Below are 22,785 nucleotides of genomic sequence, written 5' to 3'. Positions count from 1 at the left end.
GCTTTTCGACCTGTCCCCAAATGAATGTCATTGGTTCAGAGTTTGTTTTGATATTTTAACCTGCGTGTCGTGATCGCGTTTGGTGTGGGGGGGGCAAAATACATTTATGCACGATGGCGCAGTGTGGGTGCAATAATTGAATAACATGGCTTTCTAAATTTATTTTGCGACCCTCGCGCACGCGACGTGTCCGGTCTGGTCAGCATAATCAGTTATTTTTCTGACGCAGATCGCGTTGGAAGTCCTGCCTCTCCCATTTCCTCATTGGTTTATAGAAGCAGGTACCCACGTGCCATCTCCTCATTGGTTATACGCACGTGGGTGACAAAGACGAACAAGGTCAGTGGCAGTAATGCTGTTCTACCTGTCCCCAAATTAATATAATCGTTCAGAGTTTGTTTTGATATTTTAACCTGCGTGTCGTGATCGTGTTTGGTGTGGGGGAACAAAATACAATAATGCACGATGGCCGGTTTGGGTTCTGTGTACTCACGTCAGCCACAGAGATCGGGAGCACAAAGTCCCCGTGAGTGGCAGGGGCCCACGTTGGCAGTTCAGTGTTGATTTCCTCAAAGCAGGGCGAAGAAGGTGTTTAGTTTGTCTGGAAGCGAGGTGACATTGTCACAATGTGGCTTGCTAAATCGTGTGTGTGCGAGCAAACAGGTTCTTACCAGTGATTTGAGTTGGTGGGGATTAAGTGTGTAGGACTGTTAGTGAAGGTTGGGACAATGAAGTGGGATATTTGTCTGTTCCAGTTGTACAATGGACGCTACAGAGTTCCGGAGGAGAGGGAAGGAGATGGTAGACCTGATAGCAGATTACCTGGAGAACATAGAGCAGAGGACGGTGTACCCCGACGTGGAGCCTGGGTACCTGCGGTCCCTCATCCCTGAGGAGGCCCCTGAGGAGCCTGACACCTACGAGGACGTGGTCAAAGACATTGAGAGGGTCATCATGCCTGGGGTAGGCGGCTTAGATTATTATATTGTTATAGATGAGGTGACTATTGATTGAAGGCTGATTACAGCTGTACCATGATGGTAACACTTTACTTGAAGGTTGCATACATAAGATATTCATAACTTGCTATAGGTCAGGTACTCTGTTATTGGAGATCTGCTTTCTCCCAGATTTCGTCAGTGAAAAGTTAAGAATTAAATATGATAATATTATTGATCATACCAATGAGCTGTTTACCCAGTGGCATCAGGCTGCATTGAACATGAGATCATGAGAACATACACAACACTCAATGCACACAGTCACTAACCGCTACGTTATGGGGGAGGCATTATCACAATATCTGTATCAACTCCTGGTCTGTTGACTGTTGTTTAGTGATCATTCAGAAGATGTACAGTAAGGAGCTTCAGTGTTGAACGTTTTGTTAACGAGACAAAGTGTTCCGTTGTCCTTTGTTGGTTGTACTGAGAAATCAGTTCATGAAAGCTCACATTAACTGTATATGACACGTATCAGCCATGTAGTTGTTTTTGCAAATGGTTGTAAAATTCTCTGCATTCTGTGGCCTTTCACATGGCAATGTTCAAAGACTTTAAATGAATGACTAACCTCACATCAATAATCTCACCACCAGAGAAACAAACCAGTTTCAATCTATCTGCCCCCTACTCCCAACCCAAACCCTTTCCTTAGCTGTAACACAAAAGCTGTTATTCCCTTATCAATCTGACCCTCTAAAACATATATTTTTTCCTTTACCACCTCTGCTTTTAACAGTGTGGAATAAGCCCGGTTAGTCTAATGAATGACTCACCATGGGAAAAGCATGTAAGGGAGACAGACAGGGACACTGGCAGCCTCTAGCTTGGTGCCCCAAACACGCACAAGACTAGAATTCAGCCCGGAACAGTTTAACTGCCTTGCTCAAGGGCTAGAACAGTTTAGGGGTTAAGTGCCTTGTTCAAGGGCTCAGTGGCACCATGGCAAGGCATGGTATATAGCAGGATTTTGATACCAGCAAACCTCTGATTGCCAGCACACATCCTGTCAGATTTACTCCGTCAGGTTACTGGATTTGAACCAGACTAACCTCTAGGCTACCTGACATGACTCTTCCTCTGTGTTTAGGTGACCCACTGGCACAGCCCGTACTTCTATGCCTACTTCCCCACGGCTAACTCCTTCCCGGCCATGCTGGCAGACATGCTGTCTGGAGCTATTGGTTGCATCGGATTCTCCTGGGTATGTATGACCTTGTCATCTGTTTCTGTCATCCTCTCTTTTTCTTTTGAATGTGATTTGAACAGTATCAACATTTTAAGACATTAAAGGGATAGTTCACCCACATTACAAAATTACATGTTGGCTTCCTTACCCTGTAAGCAATTTATGGACAAGGTATGACAGCAATCCATGCTTTGGTTAAGATTCCATAGCACTGTTTCCAAATATTCACGTTTTAGCATTTGTGGCACAAATTCAATTCATTGATGCGAAAAATGCTAATATTGGTCCATGTCCAAATGGTGTGGTAACTCCACGGTACTGTAGGCTGCCAGCCCGGCGTGTACAGAGCTGTGTGTTGACCCTGTCTCTAACCCCATGTTATTGTAGGCTGCCAGCCCGGCGTGTACAGAGCTGGAGACAGTCATGATGGACTGGCTGGGGAAGATGCTCAAGCTGCCAGAAGACTTCATCGCCGGGACACACGGACAAGGAGGAGGCGTCATCCAGGTATGGTAAAACTACCAACCATTTCTTTGGGGTAAGACAATGCATTGCTTTTATTTCCACAGTTATATTGCTACATTGCCACAACATACTTTCAAATACATTTAATTACTCAATTAATTTAAATCAATAATGTAGTCAGATATTTGTCGTAGTCATATTTCAAGTAAGGATATCCAAGTCCAATATAAATCAAATGTTTGTACAGAACACATGGCATTCACAGTAGGGTCAAAACCATATTTACAGCCCGTGCCACTTTGCCTTTTAAAACAATGCAGATGTTAGGAAAAGCAATTGACTGCTCACGATTCTGTCGCTGCCAGCAATTTGTCTCTCATATATGTTTTGGTAAATTTTCACCTCACAACACCAGATAAACAGCAGGAAATTGCCTTTTAATATGTCAGTCAAAGATGGGCGTGTGTGTGTGTGTTTTGGGGTTGTGGGTACTTATTTCATGTGGTAAAGCGTTCATTTATTGTTGTGGATACAGCAGTGCAGCTGAGGAGACTGTCTCAGCCAGGAATGAGATAGGAGAGGTGGCTGAGGCATGAGCGAGAAGGCTGACAGATAATGTAATGGCCCTCTATTGAATCCATCGAGGAGTATGGCTCATCCTAGGGGTGTTTTGTTTGTGGCTGGGGTTTTAAGTGCGCTTCACTATGGCAACAAGTAGGCCTCCTATCACTTGTTGCCAGCCTTATGAGAGCTGTGACAAATTGCCATCTCACATGATGCACCATGTTCAGATGAGCATTTGAAAGAGTATGAGATGCATTTAGGAGCAGTTTTATCAAACAGAAGCTAATGAGTGAGATTTGCATTTATGATTGTGAGTGAAATTATTATACTGTAAAATCAAATAGTATTCGTCACATGCATCCTAAACAACAGGTGTGGACTACTGAAATACTTACTTACGGGCCCTTCCCAACAAAGCAGAGAGAAAGAACATAGAGAAATAATAGAAAAGTTAAACATGTCATAATATAAGTAATAATAGATACATAATGAATAATGATAACTTGTAATGATACAAGGACTACCAGTTGTAACGATCGTCGTCTGAAGATGAGGAATCATCGGACCAAAGCGCAGCGTGGTAAGTGTTCATGTTAATTTATTAAATCAGAACACTAAACAAAATAACAAAGAGAATGAAACGAAACGAAACAGTCCTGTCTGGTACAGACACAAAGACAGAAAACAACTACCCACAAAACACAGGTGGGAAAAGGCTACCTAAGTATGGTTCTCAATCAGAGACAACAATAGACAGCTGCCTCTGAGAACCACACCCGGCCAATAGAAAACATAGAATGCCCACCCCAACTCACGCCCTGACCAAACCAAAATAGAGACATAAAAAGGATCTCTAAGGTCAGGGCGTGACACCAGTACCTAGTGGATGTGCAGGGGTACGAGGTAATTAAAGTACAGTGCATGGATATCATAAGGTGAATGCACCAATTTGTAAGTCGCTCTGGATAAGAGCGTCTGCTAAATGACTTAAATGTAAATGTAATGCATTCGAAAAGTATTCAGACCCCTTCACTTTTTCACATTTTATTATGTTACAGCCTTATTCTAAAATGCATTAAATATAATTTGTTTCTCATCAATATACACACAATACCCCATCATGACAAAGTGAAAACAAGTTTTAGAAGGAAGAAGAAAAAACACAGTTGACAGTGCATATCCAAACCATGAGGTTGAAAGAATTGTCTGTAGAGCTCCGAGACAGGATTGTGTCGAGGTACAGATCTGGGGAAGGGTACAAAAATGTCTGCAGCATTGAAGGTCCGCAAGAACACAGTGGCCTCCATCATTCTTGAATGGAAGAATGATGGAGGCCACCTCCCCCTTTGGGTCCTCAGATCCTCAAAAGGTTTTACAGTTGCACCATCGAGAGCATCCTGACGGGTTGCATCACTGCCTGGTATGGCAACTGCTCGCCCTCCGAAAGCAAGGCACTATAGAGGGTAGTGCGTACGGCCCAGTACAACACCGGGGCCAAGCTTCCTGCCATCCAGGACCTCTATAGCAGGTTTAGGGGTTAAAAATTGTCAAAGACTTCAGCCACCCTAGTCATAGACTGTTCTCTCTGCTACCGCACGGCAAGCGGTACCAGTGCGCCAAGTCTAGGTCCAAGAGGCTTCTAAACAGCTTCTACCCCCAAGCCATAAGACTCCTGAACATCTAATCAAATGGCTACCCAGACTATTTGCAGTACTCTCTGTTATCATCTATGCATAGTCACTTTAGTAACTCTACCTACATGTACATATTGCCTCAATTACCTTGACACCAGTGCCCCCGCACAATTGTTATTTTACTGCTGCTCTTTAATTATTTGTTACTTTTATCCCTTACTTTTTTGTTGTTGTTATTTTCTTAAAACTGCATTGTTGGTTAAGTGACTGTTCATATGAGTAGCCTCAGCAAAGAACAAGAGCTATTTGAAAACCATCAGGTTTATGTGGAGCAGATTTTACATGTAAAGTCTGTTTTTTTTTAATAGAATGTGGGACCTCCCTATGACTGTAGAGGATGTACATGTTGCAAGGTCTACTGGTTTGACTGAAGTCATCGAAACTCACCCCCTTACATTCGTCTGTCTTTCTGTAGGGTACGGCCAGTGAGGCAACTCTTGTGGCTCTCCTAGCTGCCCGCTGCAGGGTGGTCAGAATGATCCTGGCCAGTGACCCACAATATCCAGAGACTGGCATTACCTCCAAACTGGTGGCCTACTCCTCAGACCAGGTCAGGTTTCTACTCTGTTGTTATTAATCCTACTCCTACCCTGAACAGGTCAGGTCACAAAACTAGATGAGCACTTTAGAGCACTTTAACCCAATCAGTCCCACCGTAATGCAGGTGCGTTTTGGACTTCTAATTTATCTATTGGTTAACAATATTTACCAATAGATACAGAGGGAATAATTTCCAAAATAATTAAGAGAAAAAATAAACAAATGTTTGTTTTTTCTCTTTATAGTTTTGGGTATTAGTTCCTCTTAATCTATTGTTTAATATAATATACAGTGCATTCGGAAAGTATTCAGACCCCTTCACTTTTTCCACATTTTGTTAAGTTACAGCCTTAATCTCAAATTGATAAAATAAATGTTTTCCCTCATAAATCTAAACATCTACACCCTGTAATGACAAAGCGAAAACAGGTTTTTAGAAATGTTTGCAAATGTCTTTTTTTTTTTTTTTTTTTTACAGAAATACCTTATTTACATAAGTATTCAAACCCTTTGCTATGCGATTTTAAATTGAGCTAAGGTGCATCCTGTTTCCATTGATCATCCTTGAGAGGTTTCTACAACTTGATTGGAGTCCACCTATGATTGGACATGATTTGGAAAGGCACACACCTGTCTATATAAGGTCCCACAGTTGACAGTGCATGTCAGAGCAAAAACTAAGCCATGAGGTCAAATAAATTGTCCGTAGAGCTCTGAGACAGGATTGTGTCAAAGCACAGGGAAGGGTACCAAAACATTTCTGCAGCTTTGAAGATCCCCCAAGAACACAGTGGCCTCCATCATTCTTAAATGGAAGAAGTTTGGAACCACCAAGACTCTTCCTAGAGCTTGCCGCCCGGCCAAACTGAGAAATCGGGGGAGAAGGACCTTGATCAGGGAGGTGACCAAGAACCCTATGGTCACTCTGACTGAGATCCAGAGTTCCTCTGTGGAGTTGGGAGAACCTTCCAGAAGTACAAGAATCTCTGCAGCACAACACCAATCAGGCCTTTATGGTAGAGTGGCCAGACGGAAGCCACTCCTCAGTAAAAGGCACATGACAGCCCACTTGGAGTTTGCCAAAAGGCACCTAAAGGACTCTCAAACCATGAGAAACAAGATTATCTGGTCTGATAAAAACAGATTGAACACTTTGGCCTGAATGCTAAGTGTCCTGTATGGAGGAAACCAGGCACCGCTCATCACCTGGTCAATACCATCCCTATGGTGAAGCATGGTGGTGGCAGCATCATGCTGTGGGGATGTTTTTCAGCGGCAGGGATTGGGAGAACAGTCCGGATCGAGTGAAAGATTAACGGAGCAAAGTACAGAGAGATCCTTGATGAAAACCTGCTCCAGAGCGAGGCGAAGGACTGAAGGTTCACCTTCCAACAGGACAACAACCCTAAGCACACAGCCAAGACAACGCAGGAGTGGCTTCGGAACAAGTCTCTGAATGTCCTTGAGTGGCCCAGCCAGAGCCCGATCGAACATCTCTGGAGAGAGCTGAAAATAGCCGTGCAGCAACGCTCCCCATCCAACCTGACAGCGCTTGAGAGGATCTGAAGATAAGAATTGGAGAATCTCCCCAAATACAGGTGTGCCAAGCTTGTAGCGTCATACCCAAGAAGACTTGAGGCTGTAGTCGCTGCCAAATGTGCTTCAACAAAGTACTGAGTAAAGGGTCTGAATACTTATGTAAATGTGATATTTCGGCCTCCCGGGTGGCCCAGTGGTCTAGGGCACTGCATCGCAGTGCTAGCTGCGCCACCAGAGTCTCTGGGTTCGCGCACAGGCTCTGTCGCAGCCGGCCGCGACCGGGAGGTCCGTGGGGCGACGCACAATTGGCATAGCGTCGTCCGGGTTAGGGAGGGTTTGGCCGGTAGGGATATCCTTGTCTCATCGCGCTCCAGCGACTCCTGTGGCGGGCCGGGCGCAGTGCGCGCTAACCAAAGGGGCCAGGTACACGGTGTTTCCTCCGACACATTGGTGCGGCTGGCTTCCGGGTTGGAGGCGCGCTGTGTTAAGAAGCAGTGCGGCTTGGTTGGGTTGTGCTTCGGAGGAGGCATGGCTTTCGACCTTCGTCTCTCCCGAGCCCGTACGGGAGTTGTAGCGATGAGACAAGATAGTAATTACTAGCGATTGGATACCACGAAAATTGGGGAGAAAATGGGATAATTAAAAAAATAATTTAAATTAAAAAAAGAAAAGAAAATGTGATATTTCATATTTTTTTATATATATATATTTGCAAACATTTCTAAAAAAAACAACAGTTTTTACTTTGTCATTATAGGGTATCGTGTGTAGATTGATGAAGAAAAAAAACTATTTAATCAATTTTAGAATAAGGATGTAACGTAACAAAATGTGGAAAAAGTGAAGGGGTCTCAATACTTTATGAATGCATTCCCCTTTAATTTCTGGTCGTTCATTTCGCCTGTCACTGCTGTGCACCCTGAAGAAGGCCTGTGAGCCGCAACGCATTGGTGCGTTGGTGCTTCAGCAAAAGGAAAGGAGAGGTGCTCAACAAAGTAGACAAAAATCATTAGCAAGAAAAACTTCCAAAAGGACTAATTCAAGGCAGAAAGGAGTTGGAGCACGCAACAGAGATGTATTTATTTTAGCTCATTTTAATCCATTGAACAGGATGAAAACAGGTGACTGACGTTTTAACGTCAAGCTGACGTCTTCCTCAGAGTGAACTGACCATTGCACTTAGCTCCAATGTATAGCCTAGTGGCCCATTGAGACACAACAATGTAAAATAATTATAATGATAATATGTTTCAAGGTAAATGGCAAATTATAGCACAAAATAATACTAATTATAAAATAAATGTGTCGTTAATCAAAGCTTCATTAATTGTAGCGCTACAAATATCATGTACTGTATATGCTCAAATGCACATTATTATTTGTATTACTTTGCGCTATAATTTGCCATTTACATTCATATATTTCATCATTATAATTGTTTATTGTTATTTATTTTTTATTTACACTACCAGTCAAAAGTTTGGACACACCTACTCATTCAAGGGGTTTTCTTTATTTTTACTATTTTCTACGTTGTAGAATAATAGTGAAGACATCAAAACTATGAAATAACACATATGGAATCATGTAGTAACCAAAAAAGTGTTAAACAAATCAAAATATATTTTAGATTCTTCAAAGTAGCCACACTTTGCCTCTATCAGGTATCAAGGTAAGACCCAGATGCAGACCGTGCCGAAGTAACAATGTCAGGACGGCAGTCAGGGTCAGGTCAGGCAGAGGTGGGTAATCCAGAGGTGGGGCAAAGGTACAGGACGGCAGGCAGGCTCAGGGTCAGCGGCAGGCAGAGTGGTCAGGCGGGTGGGTACAGGGTCAGGACAGACAAGGGTCAAAAACCAGGAGGATGAGAGAAGAGAAACTGGGAAAAAGCAGGAGCTGACACAAAAATGATGGTTGGCTTGACAAACAAGATGAACTGGCAACATACAAACAGAGAACACAGGTATAAATACACAGGGGATAATGGGGAAGATGGGCGACACCTGGAGGGGGGTGCAGACAATCACAAATACAAGTGAAACAGATCAGGGTGTGACAGCCTCGAGGTGTGTTGGGTCATTGTCCTGTTGAAAAACAAATGATCAGACTAAGTGCAAACCAGATGGGATGGCGTATCGCTCAGAATGCTGTGGTAGCCATGCTTGTTAAGTGTGCCTTGAATTGTAAATAAATCACTGACAGTGTCACCAGCAAAGCACCCCCACACCATCACACTTCCTCCTCCATGCTTCACGGTGGGAACCACACATGCGGAGATCATCCGTTTACCTACTCTACGTCTCACAGACACAACGGTTGGAACCAAAAATCTCAAATTCAGACCAAAGTACAGATTTCCACCGGTCTAATTTCTATTGCTCGTGTTTCTTGGCCCAAGCAAGTCTATTCTTATTATTGGTGTCCTTTAGTAGTGGTTTCTATGCAGCAATTTGACCATGAAGGTCTGATTCACGCCGTCTCCTCTGAACAGTTGATGTTGAGATGTGTCTGTTACTTGAACTCTGTGACGCAATTATTTGGACTGCAATTTCTGAGGCTGGTAACTCTAATGAACTTATCCTCTGCAGCAGAGGTAACTCTGGGTCTTCCTTTCTTGTGGTGGTCCTCGTGAGAGCCAGTTTCATCATAGCCCTTCATGGTTTTTGCGACTGCACTTGAAGAAACTTTCAAAGTTCTTGAAATGTTCCTCATTGACTGACTTTCATGTCTTTAAGTAATGATGGACTGTCGTTTCTCTTTGCTTATTTGAGCTGTTCTTCCCATAATATGGACTTGGTCTTTTACCAAATAGGGCTATCTTCTGTATACCACCCCTACCTTGTCACAACACAACTGATTGGATCAAACGCATTAAGAAGGAAAGAAATTCCACAAATTAACATTTAACAAGGCACACCTGTTAATTGAAATGCATTCCAGGTGACTACCTCATGAAGCTGGTTGAGAGAATGCCAAGAGTGTGCAAAGCTGTCATCAAGGCAAAAAATGGCTACTTTGGAAAATTTCAAATATAAAATATGTTTTGATTTGTTTAACACTTTTTTTGGTTACTACGTGATTCCATATGTGTTATTTCATAGTTTTGATGTCTTCACTATTATTCTACAACGTAGAAAATAGTAAAAATAAAGAAAAACCCTTGAATGAGTAGGTGTGCCCAAACTCTTGACTGGTACTGTATATATTTTTTTACCCCCTTTTCCTCCCCAATTTTCGATCTTGTCTCATCACTGCAACTCCCCAATCAGCTCGGGAGAGGTGAAAGTGGGGTATTGCGCCCTTCGAAACATGACCCGCCTAACCGCTCTACTTAACACCCACCAGTTTAACCCGGAAGCCAGCCGCAACAATGTGTCGGATGAAACACCGTTCAGCTGGCTACCGGGGGTCAGCCCGCAGGCACCCGGCCCACCACAAGGAGTCACTAGAATGCGATGAGCCAATTAAATCCCCACCAGCCAAAACCTCCCCTAACCCAGACGATGCTGGGCCAATTGTGTGCCGTCCTATGGGACTCCCGGCCACGGCTGGTTGTGGCACAGCCCGGGAATGAACCCGGATCTGCAGTAATGCCTCTAGCACTGTTGTGTTTCAATGGGCCACTAGGCTATAAATAGGAGGTAAGTGCAATGGTTAAGTCACTCTGAGGAAGACTTCAGCTTGACGTTGAAACGACAGTCACCTGTTTGCGTCCTCTACAAAGGATTAAAGTGAACTAAAATAAATCAATCTTGCATGCTCCAACTCCTTTTTGCCTTGAATTAGTCCTTTTGTAAGTTTTTCTTGGTAAACCTTTCTCGTGATATGGGTCTGTTTGTCAGGCAGCACAGTCATGCTAGCTCTGCTCTGTTGACCTGAGCAGCATGGGATTAGGTTATGGCTCTGCCCCGAGGACAACACTGGCCTTTATGGGGAAGAGGATAACAGCCCTTTTCTCCAGGAGTGACGTTACACAGTACAACTGGTCCTTTAACGTCTTACTTGATGGACAGACTACAAACATTATTTCATCTTTGGGCGAATGTACAGTACTATATGCCGAGATAGAATGATCATTTAGACTGGTGTAAAATAACCTATTAGCATGATCTGGCTTAAGTCTGGTGGCCGTGACGATGTTGGCTGTCTTTAAGTCACCAAAATCATTATCTCTCTTTGGCTATCTTGGGAGCTCTACTCTCTTTGGTCGGACGTTGTTCACTATCTTGAAGTGACCTACATGTATATCATCTGCTCTGTTTGGGTTGTGACATAGCCAACTATCTTGAAGTCACCTGTGTTAACTCTGCTCTACTGTCTTTGAACAGGCTCATTGCTCGGTGGAACGAGCAGGTATGATTGCCGGAGTGAGGATGAAGAAGATTCCAACGGAGCAGTCAGACAAGTATGCTGTCCAGGGAGAGACCCTCCGGAGAATGATACAGGAAGACAAGGCTGCAGGACTTAACCCCTTTTACGTAAGAACAGAACACACTTATCCCCTTCTACGTCAGAACAGAACGCACTCATCCCCTTCTACGTCAGAACAGAACGCACTCATCCCCTTCTACGTCAGAACAGAACGCACTCATCCCCTTCTACGTCAGAACAGAACGCACTCATCCCCTTCTACGTCAGAACAGAACGCACTCATCCCCTTCTACGTCAGAACAGAACGCACTCATCCCCTTCTACGTCAGAACAGAACGCACTCATCCCCTTCTACGTCAGAACAGAACGCACTCATCCCCTTCTACGTCAGAACAGAACGCGCTCATCCCCTTCTACGTCAGAACAGAACGCACTCATCCCCTTCTACGTCAGAACAGAACGCACTCATCCCCTTCTACGTCAGAACAGAACGCACTCATCCCCTTCTACGTCAGAACAGAACACACTCATCCCCTTCTACGTCAGAACAGAACACACTCATCCCCTTCTACGTCAGAACAGAACACACTCATCCCCTTCTACGTCAGAACAGAACACACTCATCCCCTTCTACGTCAGAACAGAACACACTCATCCCCTTCTACGTCAGAACAGAACACACTCATCCCCTTCTACGTCAGAACACACTCATCCCCTTCTACGTCAGAACACACTCATCCCCTTCTACGTCAGAACAGAACACACTCATCCCCTTCTACGTCAGAACAGAACACACTCATCCCCTTCTACGTGAGAACAGAACACACTCATCCCCTTCTACGTCAGAACAGAACACACTCATCCCCTTCTACGTCAGAACACACTCATCCCCTTCTACGTCAGAACAGAACACACTCATCCCCTTCTACGTCAGAACAGAACACACTCATCCCCTTCTACGTCAGAACACACTCATCCCCTTCTACGTCAGAACAGAACACACTCATCCCCTTCTTTGGAAGTCAGAACACACGTCAATTTACATGGACAAGCTTTGAGGCGGCAGATTGGCACTTAGAATAGACACATTCATTTTCCCCTTATTATAAAGAATATGCCACAATCAATTGTCCAGACAATAGTCAATAGTCAAACAGAAATAACCAATAGTCCAATACAGTCCAGAAACACATTCTTATGAATATCATGTAAAGTACTGTGTTTTTCCAGAAATGGTTGATTTTTGTCCTTTCATTTAGTTCTGTGCTACTCTTGGTACCACTCCCTCATGTGCATTTGATCACATTACTGAACTTGGGCCCATATGTAAGTATGATTCTCAAAGCATTATTAACATACTCCTAAAGGCTGTCTATTAGCACCGACACATGGTTGTAGACTGATAAAGACATAGGAATCTACTGTACAGCCATGTCTCAGGACCAGCTTTGTATGTTTCTGTACTACTGGGTCTACACATTTGTATTTTTGTCTCAGGTAATGCAGAGAAAATCTGGATGCACATTGATGCTGCATATGCTGGGAGTTCCTTTATCTGTCCTGAATTCAGACCCCTGTTGAACGGCATTGAGGTTAGAAACCAGCCACACACACACACACACACACACACACACACACACACACACACACACACACACACACACACACACACACACACACACACACACACACACACACTTCCAGTGAAATTGCCAGTGAACATACTTGTATTTACACCCATTATAATTTGTGTTTGATAATAACTTAATTTAACTGTCAAGAGGGAAGCGTGCTAGAATAAGTAATATGCCCAATAATCCATTGGAAATTAGAAAAGCATCCTTTGGCCTTTTGGATAGCATGCGTCTCCAACAGAGCCGAGTGGAGTGACACACTGAGAGCACAGATAAGGCTAAAGTAATTTCCTCAGGCATCATCAGATCTTTAGATAAAACGCTGCTGCTCTCCTCGTCAAAGAAATATCACTGTTTATTAGCGACACAAGTTCAAACAATGTTGGAGAGTGGGGGTGAGGGACAGGGATGTAGTAGAGGAGGCGGGAACACGCGCGCACATACAAACACACACACACACACACTCACCTGAATGACAGGCAGGCAGACACACCGGCTCCCTCTGCAGCTGAGGCTGGTTGCTAGGATATGAGTGATAGGCAGGCTCCTGCATCTGTCAGCATGGTAACAACTGGGCACGAGCCACTCTGATTGATATTGTCTCTTATTGCTGCCTGCTTTTATTGCGTCTGTGAAGGCAGGTGGGAAGGATATGGTGATAGGCCAGCTGCAGTGAGTGCAAACCTAGTGATGGCAGCAAGGGGCTTTGACAAATCAAATATATTCTAAGACCACGGTTTTCCTACAATTAAATGGGAAAAAATGGCTTGTGTATTAAGAGGGTGACCTGTACACTTACGTCAAAATCAGCTGATTTGAATGGCTGACTCTTTTATCTCTTTCAGTTTGCAGACTCTTTCAATTTCAATACACACAAATGGCTGTTGGTCAACTTTGACTGCTCTACAATGTGGTAAGTTATCAAGTGATTGACAGTCAGCCTTTGTAGAAACATTGTTTTATTATTGAACAGGTTGTTTTATCTGACCAGGGGGACAGTCTGTAAGATTCCCTGCTGGTCATTTAAATAAAATCATACAACTTCCTTAAGTAAAATCTTTATTTGTATAATATATATTTTTCACATTGCTTTTGTAAGACCCCTTAGTTTCTTTTCTGTTCTATGGGGAGAGGGGAGCGGCTTCAACATGGTTTTTAATATTGATTCAAATCTAAACTGCCTTGTGAGCTCAGCACGACACTGTGCAACTGTATACGCGTCTATAACCTAAAATCTAAGGCTGTACTATTCTCCCTAACCTTAGTTACACTGTTGCTTAATGTGGCTATTGACTACACTACTCTACAAAGGGCCGTCATAACAAAGTCACCTCCAGAAGCAATATCTAGACACCTAAAGCATTCTTTAAACAGAGTGGGTGGGAATAGGCACCCCATCTGCCCTCTCTCTCATCACCCCACAAACAACACCAACATTTCTTGTTGATAGAACGCTCAATGCCCTCTTCCATCCCCGGTGAGTTGCCATGACAAAGTCAGTAAACAAAGAAAATGACTTATGTAAGGAGAGACTTATGTAGTCTGCTCAGAAATAGCTGTGCTTTTTTATGACGCTATAGTGTGTTTTAATAACTGGAATAAAGTTAAAATTACTTGTAGCATCTCAGTTTATGTATGGTATTATTGGTTTATAACAGTTTTTAACAATACATCAGGTGAATGTGTAACAGAGACCCTGGTCTCACTTATGATCTTACGTTCTTATTTCATGCTCAACTGATTGTGAAAACAGAATTATTTCAACTCATTCTCAGAGACAAAATGTAGAGCACAAATTGTGCCATGTCATTGTTTACAAAAACATAATTTATGCTGCCTGCTGCTGTGTCATCCCTTGTAGGGTGTCCCCTTAGATCATTGTCACTTTACAATACAACTTTATTGTTCAATATAAGTTAACAAAAAGAGAATATACTTCAATAAAATAGAGATGATAAATTACTTCAGTAATGTGTGTCTTTTGTAAGACTTAATGTAGCACTGAACACCTTCTGTATGTGGGGGAGCCGTTTTCTGTGCTTTTCTTAAAAAGCCTTGCCCTTTAGCCTACCCTATGTATTCTGTGGGAGCTCTCATAGGGTAAGAGCGTTTAAGTGTTTCAGTGTCTGTCCATAGGGTGAAGAAAAGATCTGATCTCATTGGGGCCTTCAAGATGGATCCTCTATACCTGAAACATGGTCATCAAGAGTCGGGTAGATATCTTTGCACTGACAATAGTCTGTATTGACATTACTTTTTTTGTGTTATTTCCAATCTATTAGGTTTAAATGTGGTAAATCTAGCAATAGTCTCATCAGCATATTTACAGTATAGTGGTTTAATTTGATCAAGTGCAGATGATGCCTGGAGTCCCTGTAATGTAATGGGATGTGAATGGTATTAGTGTGAGAGCCCAGTATATCACATCAAGGATCAGAGGGTCTGTCGGCTTGCTCACCTCACAATCCTGCTGGCTTTAGGCTTGCTAATAAACCCAAGGTGGATAAACTAATACTCACCACCACAGCTCCATGTTTTATATGGCTAGGAAGTGTGTGTGTGCGCATGTGTTCATGTACTGTAGTTGTACCATATGTTTGTGTGTACTTGTGTTAGAGAGTTAATACAATAAGGCGTCCAAACGCTGACCAAATAACACGCAATATGTTACTCTAAAACAATCCAATTCAATTACCGATGTCCCTCACGTCCTCCCAACAAAACATTTGCACTGTAATAGTCCACTAATGGTCATGTTGCATCGCTGCCTGCCAGTGTTAGCCAGTGACAGAGTGTCACTCATCTTAGATGCAGATGTATTCTCCCAATTGGAACCCTATTCCTTAGATGGTGCACTACTTTGTCCAGGGCACCAAAGGACTGTACAAAGTGCACTATGTAGGGAATAGGATGCCATTTGGGACGCAGTTCAACACAACACTGAAGCCTCCTCCTCCTTAATTGGACTGACAGAAAGACAAAAGACTGGCCGACCTCTCCTCACAGAGAAGGCTGCTCACAGTAAGGCCACTGCTCCCCCAGTTCCAGCTCAATGAAATGACAGGTTATTACCACTGCAACAGGGCTTTTCTACTGTATGTGGAGAGCGAGAGAGTGATCTGTTTATTATCTACTACACTTGCTTTGGCAAGGGCGAGAGAGAATAAAGGTCAGCAATGGTAACAACATTCAATAATATGTTAATAATTAAAATGTTGGCTGTGAATTGCTAGTAGTATAATTACTCATCTGTTTATTCACAGGACTGATTACAGATTACAGGGTAAGCTGAATGGCTATCTATTATCATTATATTCTGTCTGTGTAAGTGGCACTGGATGTCATATCAGAGTTCACTCTGTTTGCTCCACTAACCCTAACCCACTTATCCCTCTCTGCCTCACCCTATCTCCCCCCCTACCGCACCCTATCTCCCCCTCTACCTCACAGCACTGGCAGATTCCACTGGGCCGAAGGTTCCGTTCTCTCAAGATGTGGTTTGTGTTCCGAATGTATGGGCTCAAAGGCCTTCAGGACTACATCCGTAAGGTAATAGCAAAGCACAGAAACAGCTTCGGTTCCCTTTCTTTGTCTGTCAATCAAATCAGCCTGGTCTGTGTCTGTCTAGCTCTATCAGTAAATGAAGCAACAGCAGCAGCAATACAAGGCCTTCAGCCATACACTGAGGCATACTGCATTCATCTACTGTCTTTAATAGATAGAAAAACTTCAGTAAAGCGGAGACTGCTCAGCATCTGACCGTAAGGCGCTACAGTGGGTAGTGTGAACGGCCCAGTACATCACTGGGGTCAAGCTTCCTGCCATCCAGGACCTATATAATAGGCGGTGTCAGAGGAAGGCCCAGAGCGCCAAGTCCAGGACCAAAAGGCTCCTCAACAGATTCTACCCCTAAGCCATTAGACTGCTGAACAATTCATAAAAATCGCCATCGGACAATTTACGTTGTCCCCCCTCTTGTACACTGCTGCTACTCGCTGTTTGTTTGTTACCTATGCATAGTCACTTCGCCCCCACCTACATGTACAGATAACCTCAACTAGCCTGTACCCCTGCACACTGACTCAGTATCGGTGCCCCCTGTATATAGCCTCGTTATCCTTATTGTGTTACTTTTTATTTTATCCTGCTTGGTAAATATTTTTCTTCTTCTTGAACTGCACTGTTGATTTAAGGGCTTGTAAGTAAGCATTTCACGGTAAAGTCTACACTTTTTGTATTCGGCGCATGTGGCAAATAAAGTTTGATTTGACATGTTTGTAATCAATTATACGTAGGCAACAGTTGTCTTTTTACAAAACAGTGCTATTCAACAAGTTGACCATTGCCTACTGTAGGTCAGATGACAGAAATGTCTCTGTATGGGGCTTTACCTATCATCTTGGTACAGCAGCATACAGTTTCTGAATAGACATACGAACAGTAAGTTAATTATAGTGGACACACACGGACCATTAAACCTCAGTGGTGGTGACCTACTGGCTGGGAATGAGGAAGTGGAGTGGTCAGCTAATAATCACAGTTAGGACCAGAGTTTTGTCCTCATTAATGAGTGAGTTGGCATTGGAGTTATTACTAATAGTCCTGTCCTGCCTGTTCTCACTCAGCCTTTGGTTACAAATACTGTACATCATGATGTACTACTGTGTAATTGTGATTACATGCAATGATACACGTTTCGGTTCTCATTAAGCATTCAATGCCACACACAGGGTACTTTTGATGATTAGTGAATGGATTACATGTTTGATCCAGTGGTGAATAAGAGTTTGAACAGGGTGAGCTGGAATAGGAATAGGACATTAGCTTTGAGCATTCCCTCCAAGGAAGGTTGGACAGTTTGATGACTATTTCATGGTTGTTTTCTTCAGATTTCCAGACTTCTTTGTACAAACATAGACTGACCTAGCCCAAAGGCCGGCAGATGGCGATATTGAATTGTTTCATTTTATCGTCCAAAGGGAATCTATGCAACCGGCTATACATTGGTATCCCCCGTGGACTGGTTCGTGCATAAAACATTCTCCATCCAGGCTGCAAAGGCATCAATTTGCTTCTTAACTTGATTTAATGGTGAGAAGGCATACAAAAACTGCATACTTACTTTATGAAACGCCATTTTCCACCAGAATGCTAGAGTGGCTAATTGCAATTCCCGGATGTTGCGTATCGCGTTCAGCCAATCAGGTTGCAGCAGACTGTTTACCATTGGTCTGAACGCTGTACGCAATGTCAGGAAGTAGCATTAGCCACCATTTTGTCACCACTAAATCAAGTTAAGGAGGAAATCGATGCCTTTGTAGCCCGCATGGAGAATGTTTTATGTACGAACCAGTCCACGGGGGATACAAATGTATAGCCGGCTGAATACTGTAGATCCTCTTTGGACAGTAAGCTGAAATGACTCAATATTGCCATCTGCCAGCCTTTGGGCTAACACTGACCTTTTTATGACTAGATTAATTGTCAAAGAGCTTGTGCATTAATTTCCATACTGAGATATACCTGGTTCCATGGGCATACTAAACAACACTGCATTTTCTGTTAGATTCAGGAAGTTGTATGGTTAGGGCTATGTGCTTTAATGTTTATCTAGTATTTTCACTCGTCAAACAGTTGTCATCACATTAACCCTTTGGTTGAAAATGGAGCCCTTCTCAAGGGTGAATGAACATTGAAGACAATGTAGCTACTATTGCTGAAAAAAAAGTGTATTACAACAGCCAGCTAGCTACCTGCTGTAAGGACACCACCGTCTAGAAAAATAATATTAATTCAAATGTAGTTACCAGGGTGTCACCTAGTGTCCATATCAAGAAGTTCACCTTAACCCATTTCCATCTGCAGTGGTGTAAGGTACTTAAGCAAAAATACTTTAAAGTACTACTTAAGTCGTTTTTGGGGGTACCTGTACTTTACTTTACTATTTATATTATTGACAACTTTAACTCCACTACATTCCTAAAGAACATTTTTAGTTTTAACTCCATAAATTTGACTTGACACCCAAAAGTAGTCATTACATTTTGAATGCTTACCAGGACAGTAAAATTGTCTAATTCGTGCACTTAAAGAGAAAATCCCTGGTCATACCTACTGCATCTGATCTGGCTGAGTCACTAAACACAGATGCTTTGTTTGTAAATCTGAGTGTTGGAGTGTGCCCCTGGCTCTCCATAAATTAAAAAAGACAAGAAAATCGTGCCGTCTGGTTTGCTTAAAGGAATTTGAAATGATTTATACTTTTAGTTTTAATACTTAAGTATATTTTAGCAATTACATTTACTTTTGATACTTAAGTATATTTAAAACCAAATACTTTTTTACTTTTACTCAAGTAGGATTTTACTGGGTGACTTTCACTTTTACTTGAGTAATTTTCTATTAAGGTATATTTACTTTTACTCAAGTATAACAATTCGGTACTTTTTCCACCACTGGCTGTCTGAGTATGAATGAATGACTGACTGTCTCTCTGCCTTCATAGCATGTGGAGTTGGCTAAAGAGTTTGAGAGCCTGGTTCGCGCTGACCAGCGCTTTGAGATCAGCGCAGACGTGGTCTTGGGGCTGGTCTGCTTTAGACTAAAGGTAAGACAATTCAGCCAACTGTGAATGTTAGTTCAGCACATGATCATCGAACGTTCAACAGACCATCGTAAACTATCTTTGGACTGGAGTAGACTGTAACTGTTTCTCGTTAGGTCTATGGTATATAGTTTTAGTTTACATTTTGGAACCTATGCTTCTTATGCATTGTTCACATTGCCGGCATCCATTTATTTTCTTATTTTTTTTAACGTATTAGACTATTGTAACATCCCAAATGGCACACTATTACCTATATAGTGCCCTACTTTTGACCAGGGCCCTATGGCTATATAGGGAATAGGGTGCACTATATAGGTAATGGGGTGCTATTTGGGATGCAATCTATCTAACCTTTCCTCCTGAAAGGGCTCCAATGAGGTGAATGAGACCTTGCTGAAGAGGATCAACAACGGCAGGAAGATCCACCTGGTGCCGTGCCTGCTGTCTGGTCAGTTTGTGCTGCGCTTCGCCCTCTGCTCCCGCACCACCGAGTCACGTCACATCCGCGAGGCCTGGCAACTCATCACACAACTGGCCGAAGAGGTCATGCAGGAGCTGCCCCACTGACCATCCACATGGACTAGACAGGCTGGGTTGGACCAGGAGTTGTATGTATCAAGCAGTATTTCAGAGTAAGAGTGCATGTCTAGGATCAGGTCCCCCCTGTCGATTCATTATAATCTAAAAGGCTAAACTGATCTTAGAAACTGATCTTAGATCAGCACTCCTACTCTGAGATGCTTGATGAATAAGGGCCCTAACCCCACCTGACCATGGCCGGTATTCAAAAAGCATCTCAGAGTAGGAGTGTCCATGTTATCTTATTCCTTATGAAGTAAAAGGCTAAACTGATCCTAGTTCAGCACGGTTTGATGCCTACTCTGAGATGCTACAGGCCTGGATCTCACTCAGTGGAGGCTGCTGAGGGGAGGACGGCTCATAATAATGCCTGAAACGGAGGGACTGGAATGGCATCAAACCATGTGTTTGATGTATTTGATACCATTCCACTGACTCCGCTACCAGTCATTACCACGAGCCCATCCTCCCCAATTGAGGTGGCACCAACCTCCTGTGATCTCACTGTGTTTACATCATCAGCAAACTGCAGCCCTTTCTCTCTGCTGTCTCATCCCATATGTGTGTTTTGTGTGGTTGTATGTGAATCAATGAATTTGTGTGGGTGAGTGTGAATAAATTAAAGGTGCTTTTTGGGTGAAGCAAATCATATCCAGATGTTAAGGTTTTGCCTGATAAGTTACTGTAGTGTAGGGTTTACTGACGATACACAAGCATATGTTCTATGTAAAACCAGACTGACTGAGTTCTGCTCTGACTCCACACCAGTGTGCCACCCCCCTCAGGGCTCTGTGTATGCCCCGCCTGCTCCTCTAACCCCTCTCCACCCTCACCCACCTTGCCCTGTCCCCTCTCAACCAACTGTTCATCCAAATCACTTTAGAGAAAGGTCAGCATGCTAAAAATACAGGCAAGGACTTAGTGTGAGTGGGGCTTTATCCTGTCTGAGGTTTATCCAGGCTCTGATCACTCAGCTGAGTTTACCTGCTCTAGTGGAGTGATTACTAGAGGTATTCAATTCAGTACAACATTATTTATCCTCTTAGCGACATATTGATTAAAACATTGGTGTAGTCTAAAACAAGATTTAAGAGTCAGAAAACATTGTATGGTTTGGCACCATTATACAGTATGAAGAGATAAACAAGGTTAGTGTCCCACTTGCTGTTTGTCTGAAGTGTTGCCTTCCAAGGTTTGAGCTGTTCACTGTTTCATGAAGACAAAAAACATAAGTACAAAAATGAACAGCATGTTGAGATTATGCCAAAGAGAGACACAGGTATCGTATGCCAGAGACACAGGTATCGTATGCCAGAGTTGGGGCCATTCCCATGTTCAATTCAGTCAATTCTGAAAATAAACTAAAATTCCAATTCCAAAATGTTCTCATAGAGAAGCATTGAGAAAAAAATGTAATTCCATAATCTACTCAATTAAAAAGGATTTGACCCCAACCCTGGTTCATAACCAGCTTTGTCTTGAACATCATAATAACCCATGAGACACATGATGAGACAAATAAGAGCTCTTATGGGAGCATCAGTTAAAACACTTACAGTAGGCCTTTGCCCTGAAGTGCATGAATAAAATATTCAGACAACAGTTGATTTGAAGAGACACAAAAACAATATGTACCTAGCTTCACTTAATGCCCTCAGCAGTAGCAGTGAGCCAAGGAGGAATTGACTTGAGGGTCTTTCCTTAAGGTAATATGAATGTGTTTCAAATGTGTGCTTTACTGTATGCACATCATATGATGTTTATGTTGGGCTGTTGGATAAACAAACCAGTTGAATTGGATTAGACCTTTAAACTGTGAATCCCAGCATGTCAGAGTCACTCGAAATAAATTAACTACGTCATCTTAAGAGATAAAATATCTCTGTCCATGGTTTGATTCACAAGTCAAGTGTGCCTTTTGAATGAGGAATGGAGGGGTGTGTGTGTGTGTAGAATATGTGTAGTGGTCTCTTTTGTGTCTGTGTTTACTTGATATAACCAGCACTGGGCTGACTGCTTCAGTCAACACTAGGAGGAAATTGCATTGTAAACTTGATCAGCTTTTACCTGGCAATAAGGTGGTAGTGCAATCCTATGTTTTTTTGAAGTGTAGCTGTATTCTTTTATAGGCATAGAGTGGCTTTGTGGCTTCCTGCTGCTTATCTGCTTTGTGGCATCATTGTACGGTCCTCTTTACACAACAAAATAAATGTGTTTGCAATGTGTGTTTGAGTATGTCATACTTTCACATTGGATTGGAAAGGTCCATTGGTACCCACAACTGATTATGTATGATTAGACTATTTAAAACTCAATCAGTACTATCAGATCATACCATTTCAAATACATTTTCTTTAGGAGTTTTGGTGTGACGCCCTTGCAAACAACTAGATGGCAGCATTGTCACAGTCCAGTGAGGGTTGGAGCAGTAAAACCACAGACAAAACAATGAGATGGATATTTCACTGGATGTATAAATGTGAGAGTGAGAGGAAGCCCACTGGCCAGCAGTGGGAGAAAATGGAACGAGATGGATTTTGGGTGACATTCTGCACATTTTCTCATCGATTAATCATTTGATCTCAATACGGTTTTCTGTTCC

At 42.8% G+C, this 22,785-nt stretch overlaps 1 protein-coding gene across 3 annotated transcripts; it reads left to right on the top strand.

Annotated features, from left to right (window-relative positions):
• The first annotated feature begins 237 nt into the window (after positions 1-237).
• LOC120030894 (aromatic-L-amino-acid decarboxylase-like) lies at positions 238-22,408 on the top strand. 3 transcript variants are annotated; one of them, XM_038976406.1, is made up of 14 exons: positions 348-526; positions 756-963; positions 2,092-2,205; positions 2,578-2,697; positions 5,329-5,463; positions 11,321-11,470; positions 12,623-12,689; positions 12,861-12,955; positions 13,843-13,910; positions 15,134-15,210; positions 16,261-16,280; positions 16,448-16,546; positions 19,503-19,604; positions 19,971-22,408. In XM_038976406.1, the coding sequence occupies exons 1-14, from the start codon at positions 459-461 to the stop codon at positions 20,169-20,171; spliced, it is 1,524 nt and encodes a 507-aa protein (XP_038832334.1). In that variant the 5' UTR covers positions 348-458; the 3' UTR covers positions 20,172-22,408. The 3 variants fall into 3 exon arrangements, with proteins under 3 accessions (XP_038832333.1, XP_038832332.1, XP_038832334.1); XM_038976405.1 differs by lacking the exons at positions 348-526; positions 12,861-12,955; positions 13,843-13,910; ... (3 more) ...; positions 19,503-19,604; positions 19,971-22,408 and adding an exon at positions 238-339 and having other exon boundaries at positions 11,321-12,740; XM_038976404.1 differs by lacking the exons at positions 12,861-12,955; positions 13,843-13,910; positions 15,134-15,210; ... (2 more) ...; positions 19,503-19,604; positions 19,971-22,408 and having other exon boundaries at positions 347-526; positions 11,321-12,740.
• Positions 22,409-22,785: the final 377 nt, after the last annotated feature.

The sequence above is a fragment of the Salvelinus namaycush genome, chromosome 37 (assembly GCF_016432855.1).
Source record: "Salvelinus namaycush isolate Seneca chromosome 37, SaNama_1.0, whole genome shotgun sequence".
Taxonomy (NCBI): domain Eukaryota; kingdom Metazoa; phylum Chordata; class Actinopteri; order Salmoniformes; family Salmonidae; genus Salvelinus; species Salvelinus namaycush.
This window is presented reverse-complemented; position numbering and strand designations above follow the sequence as displayed.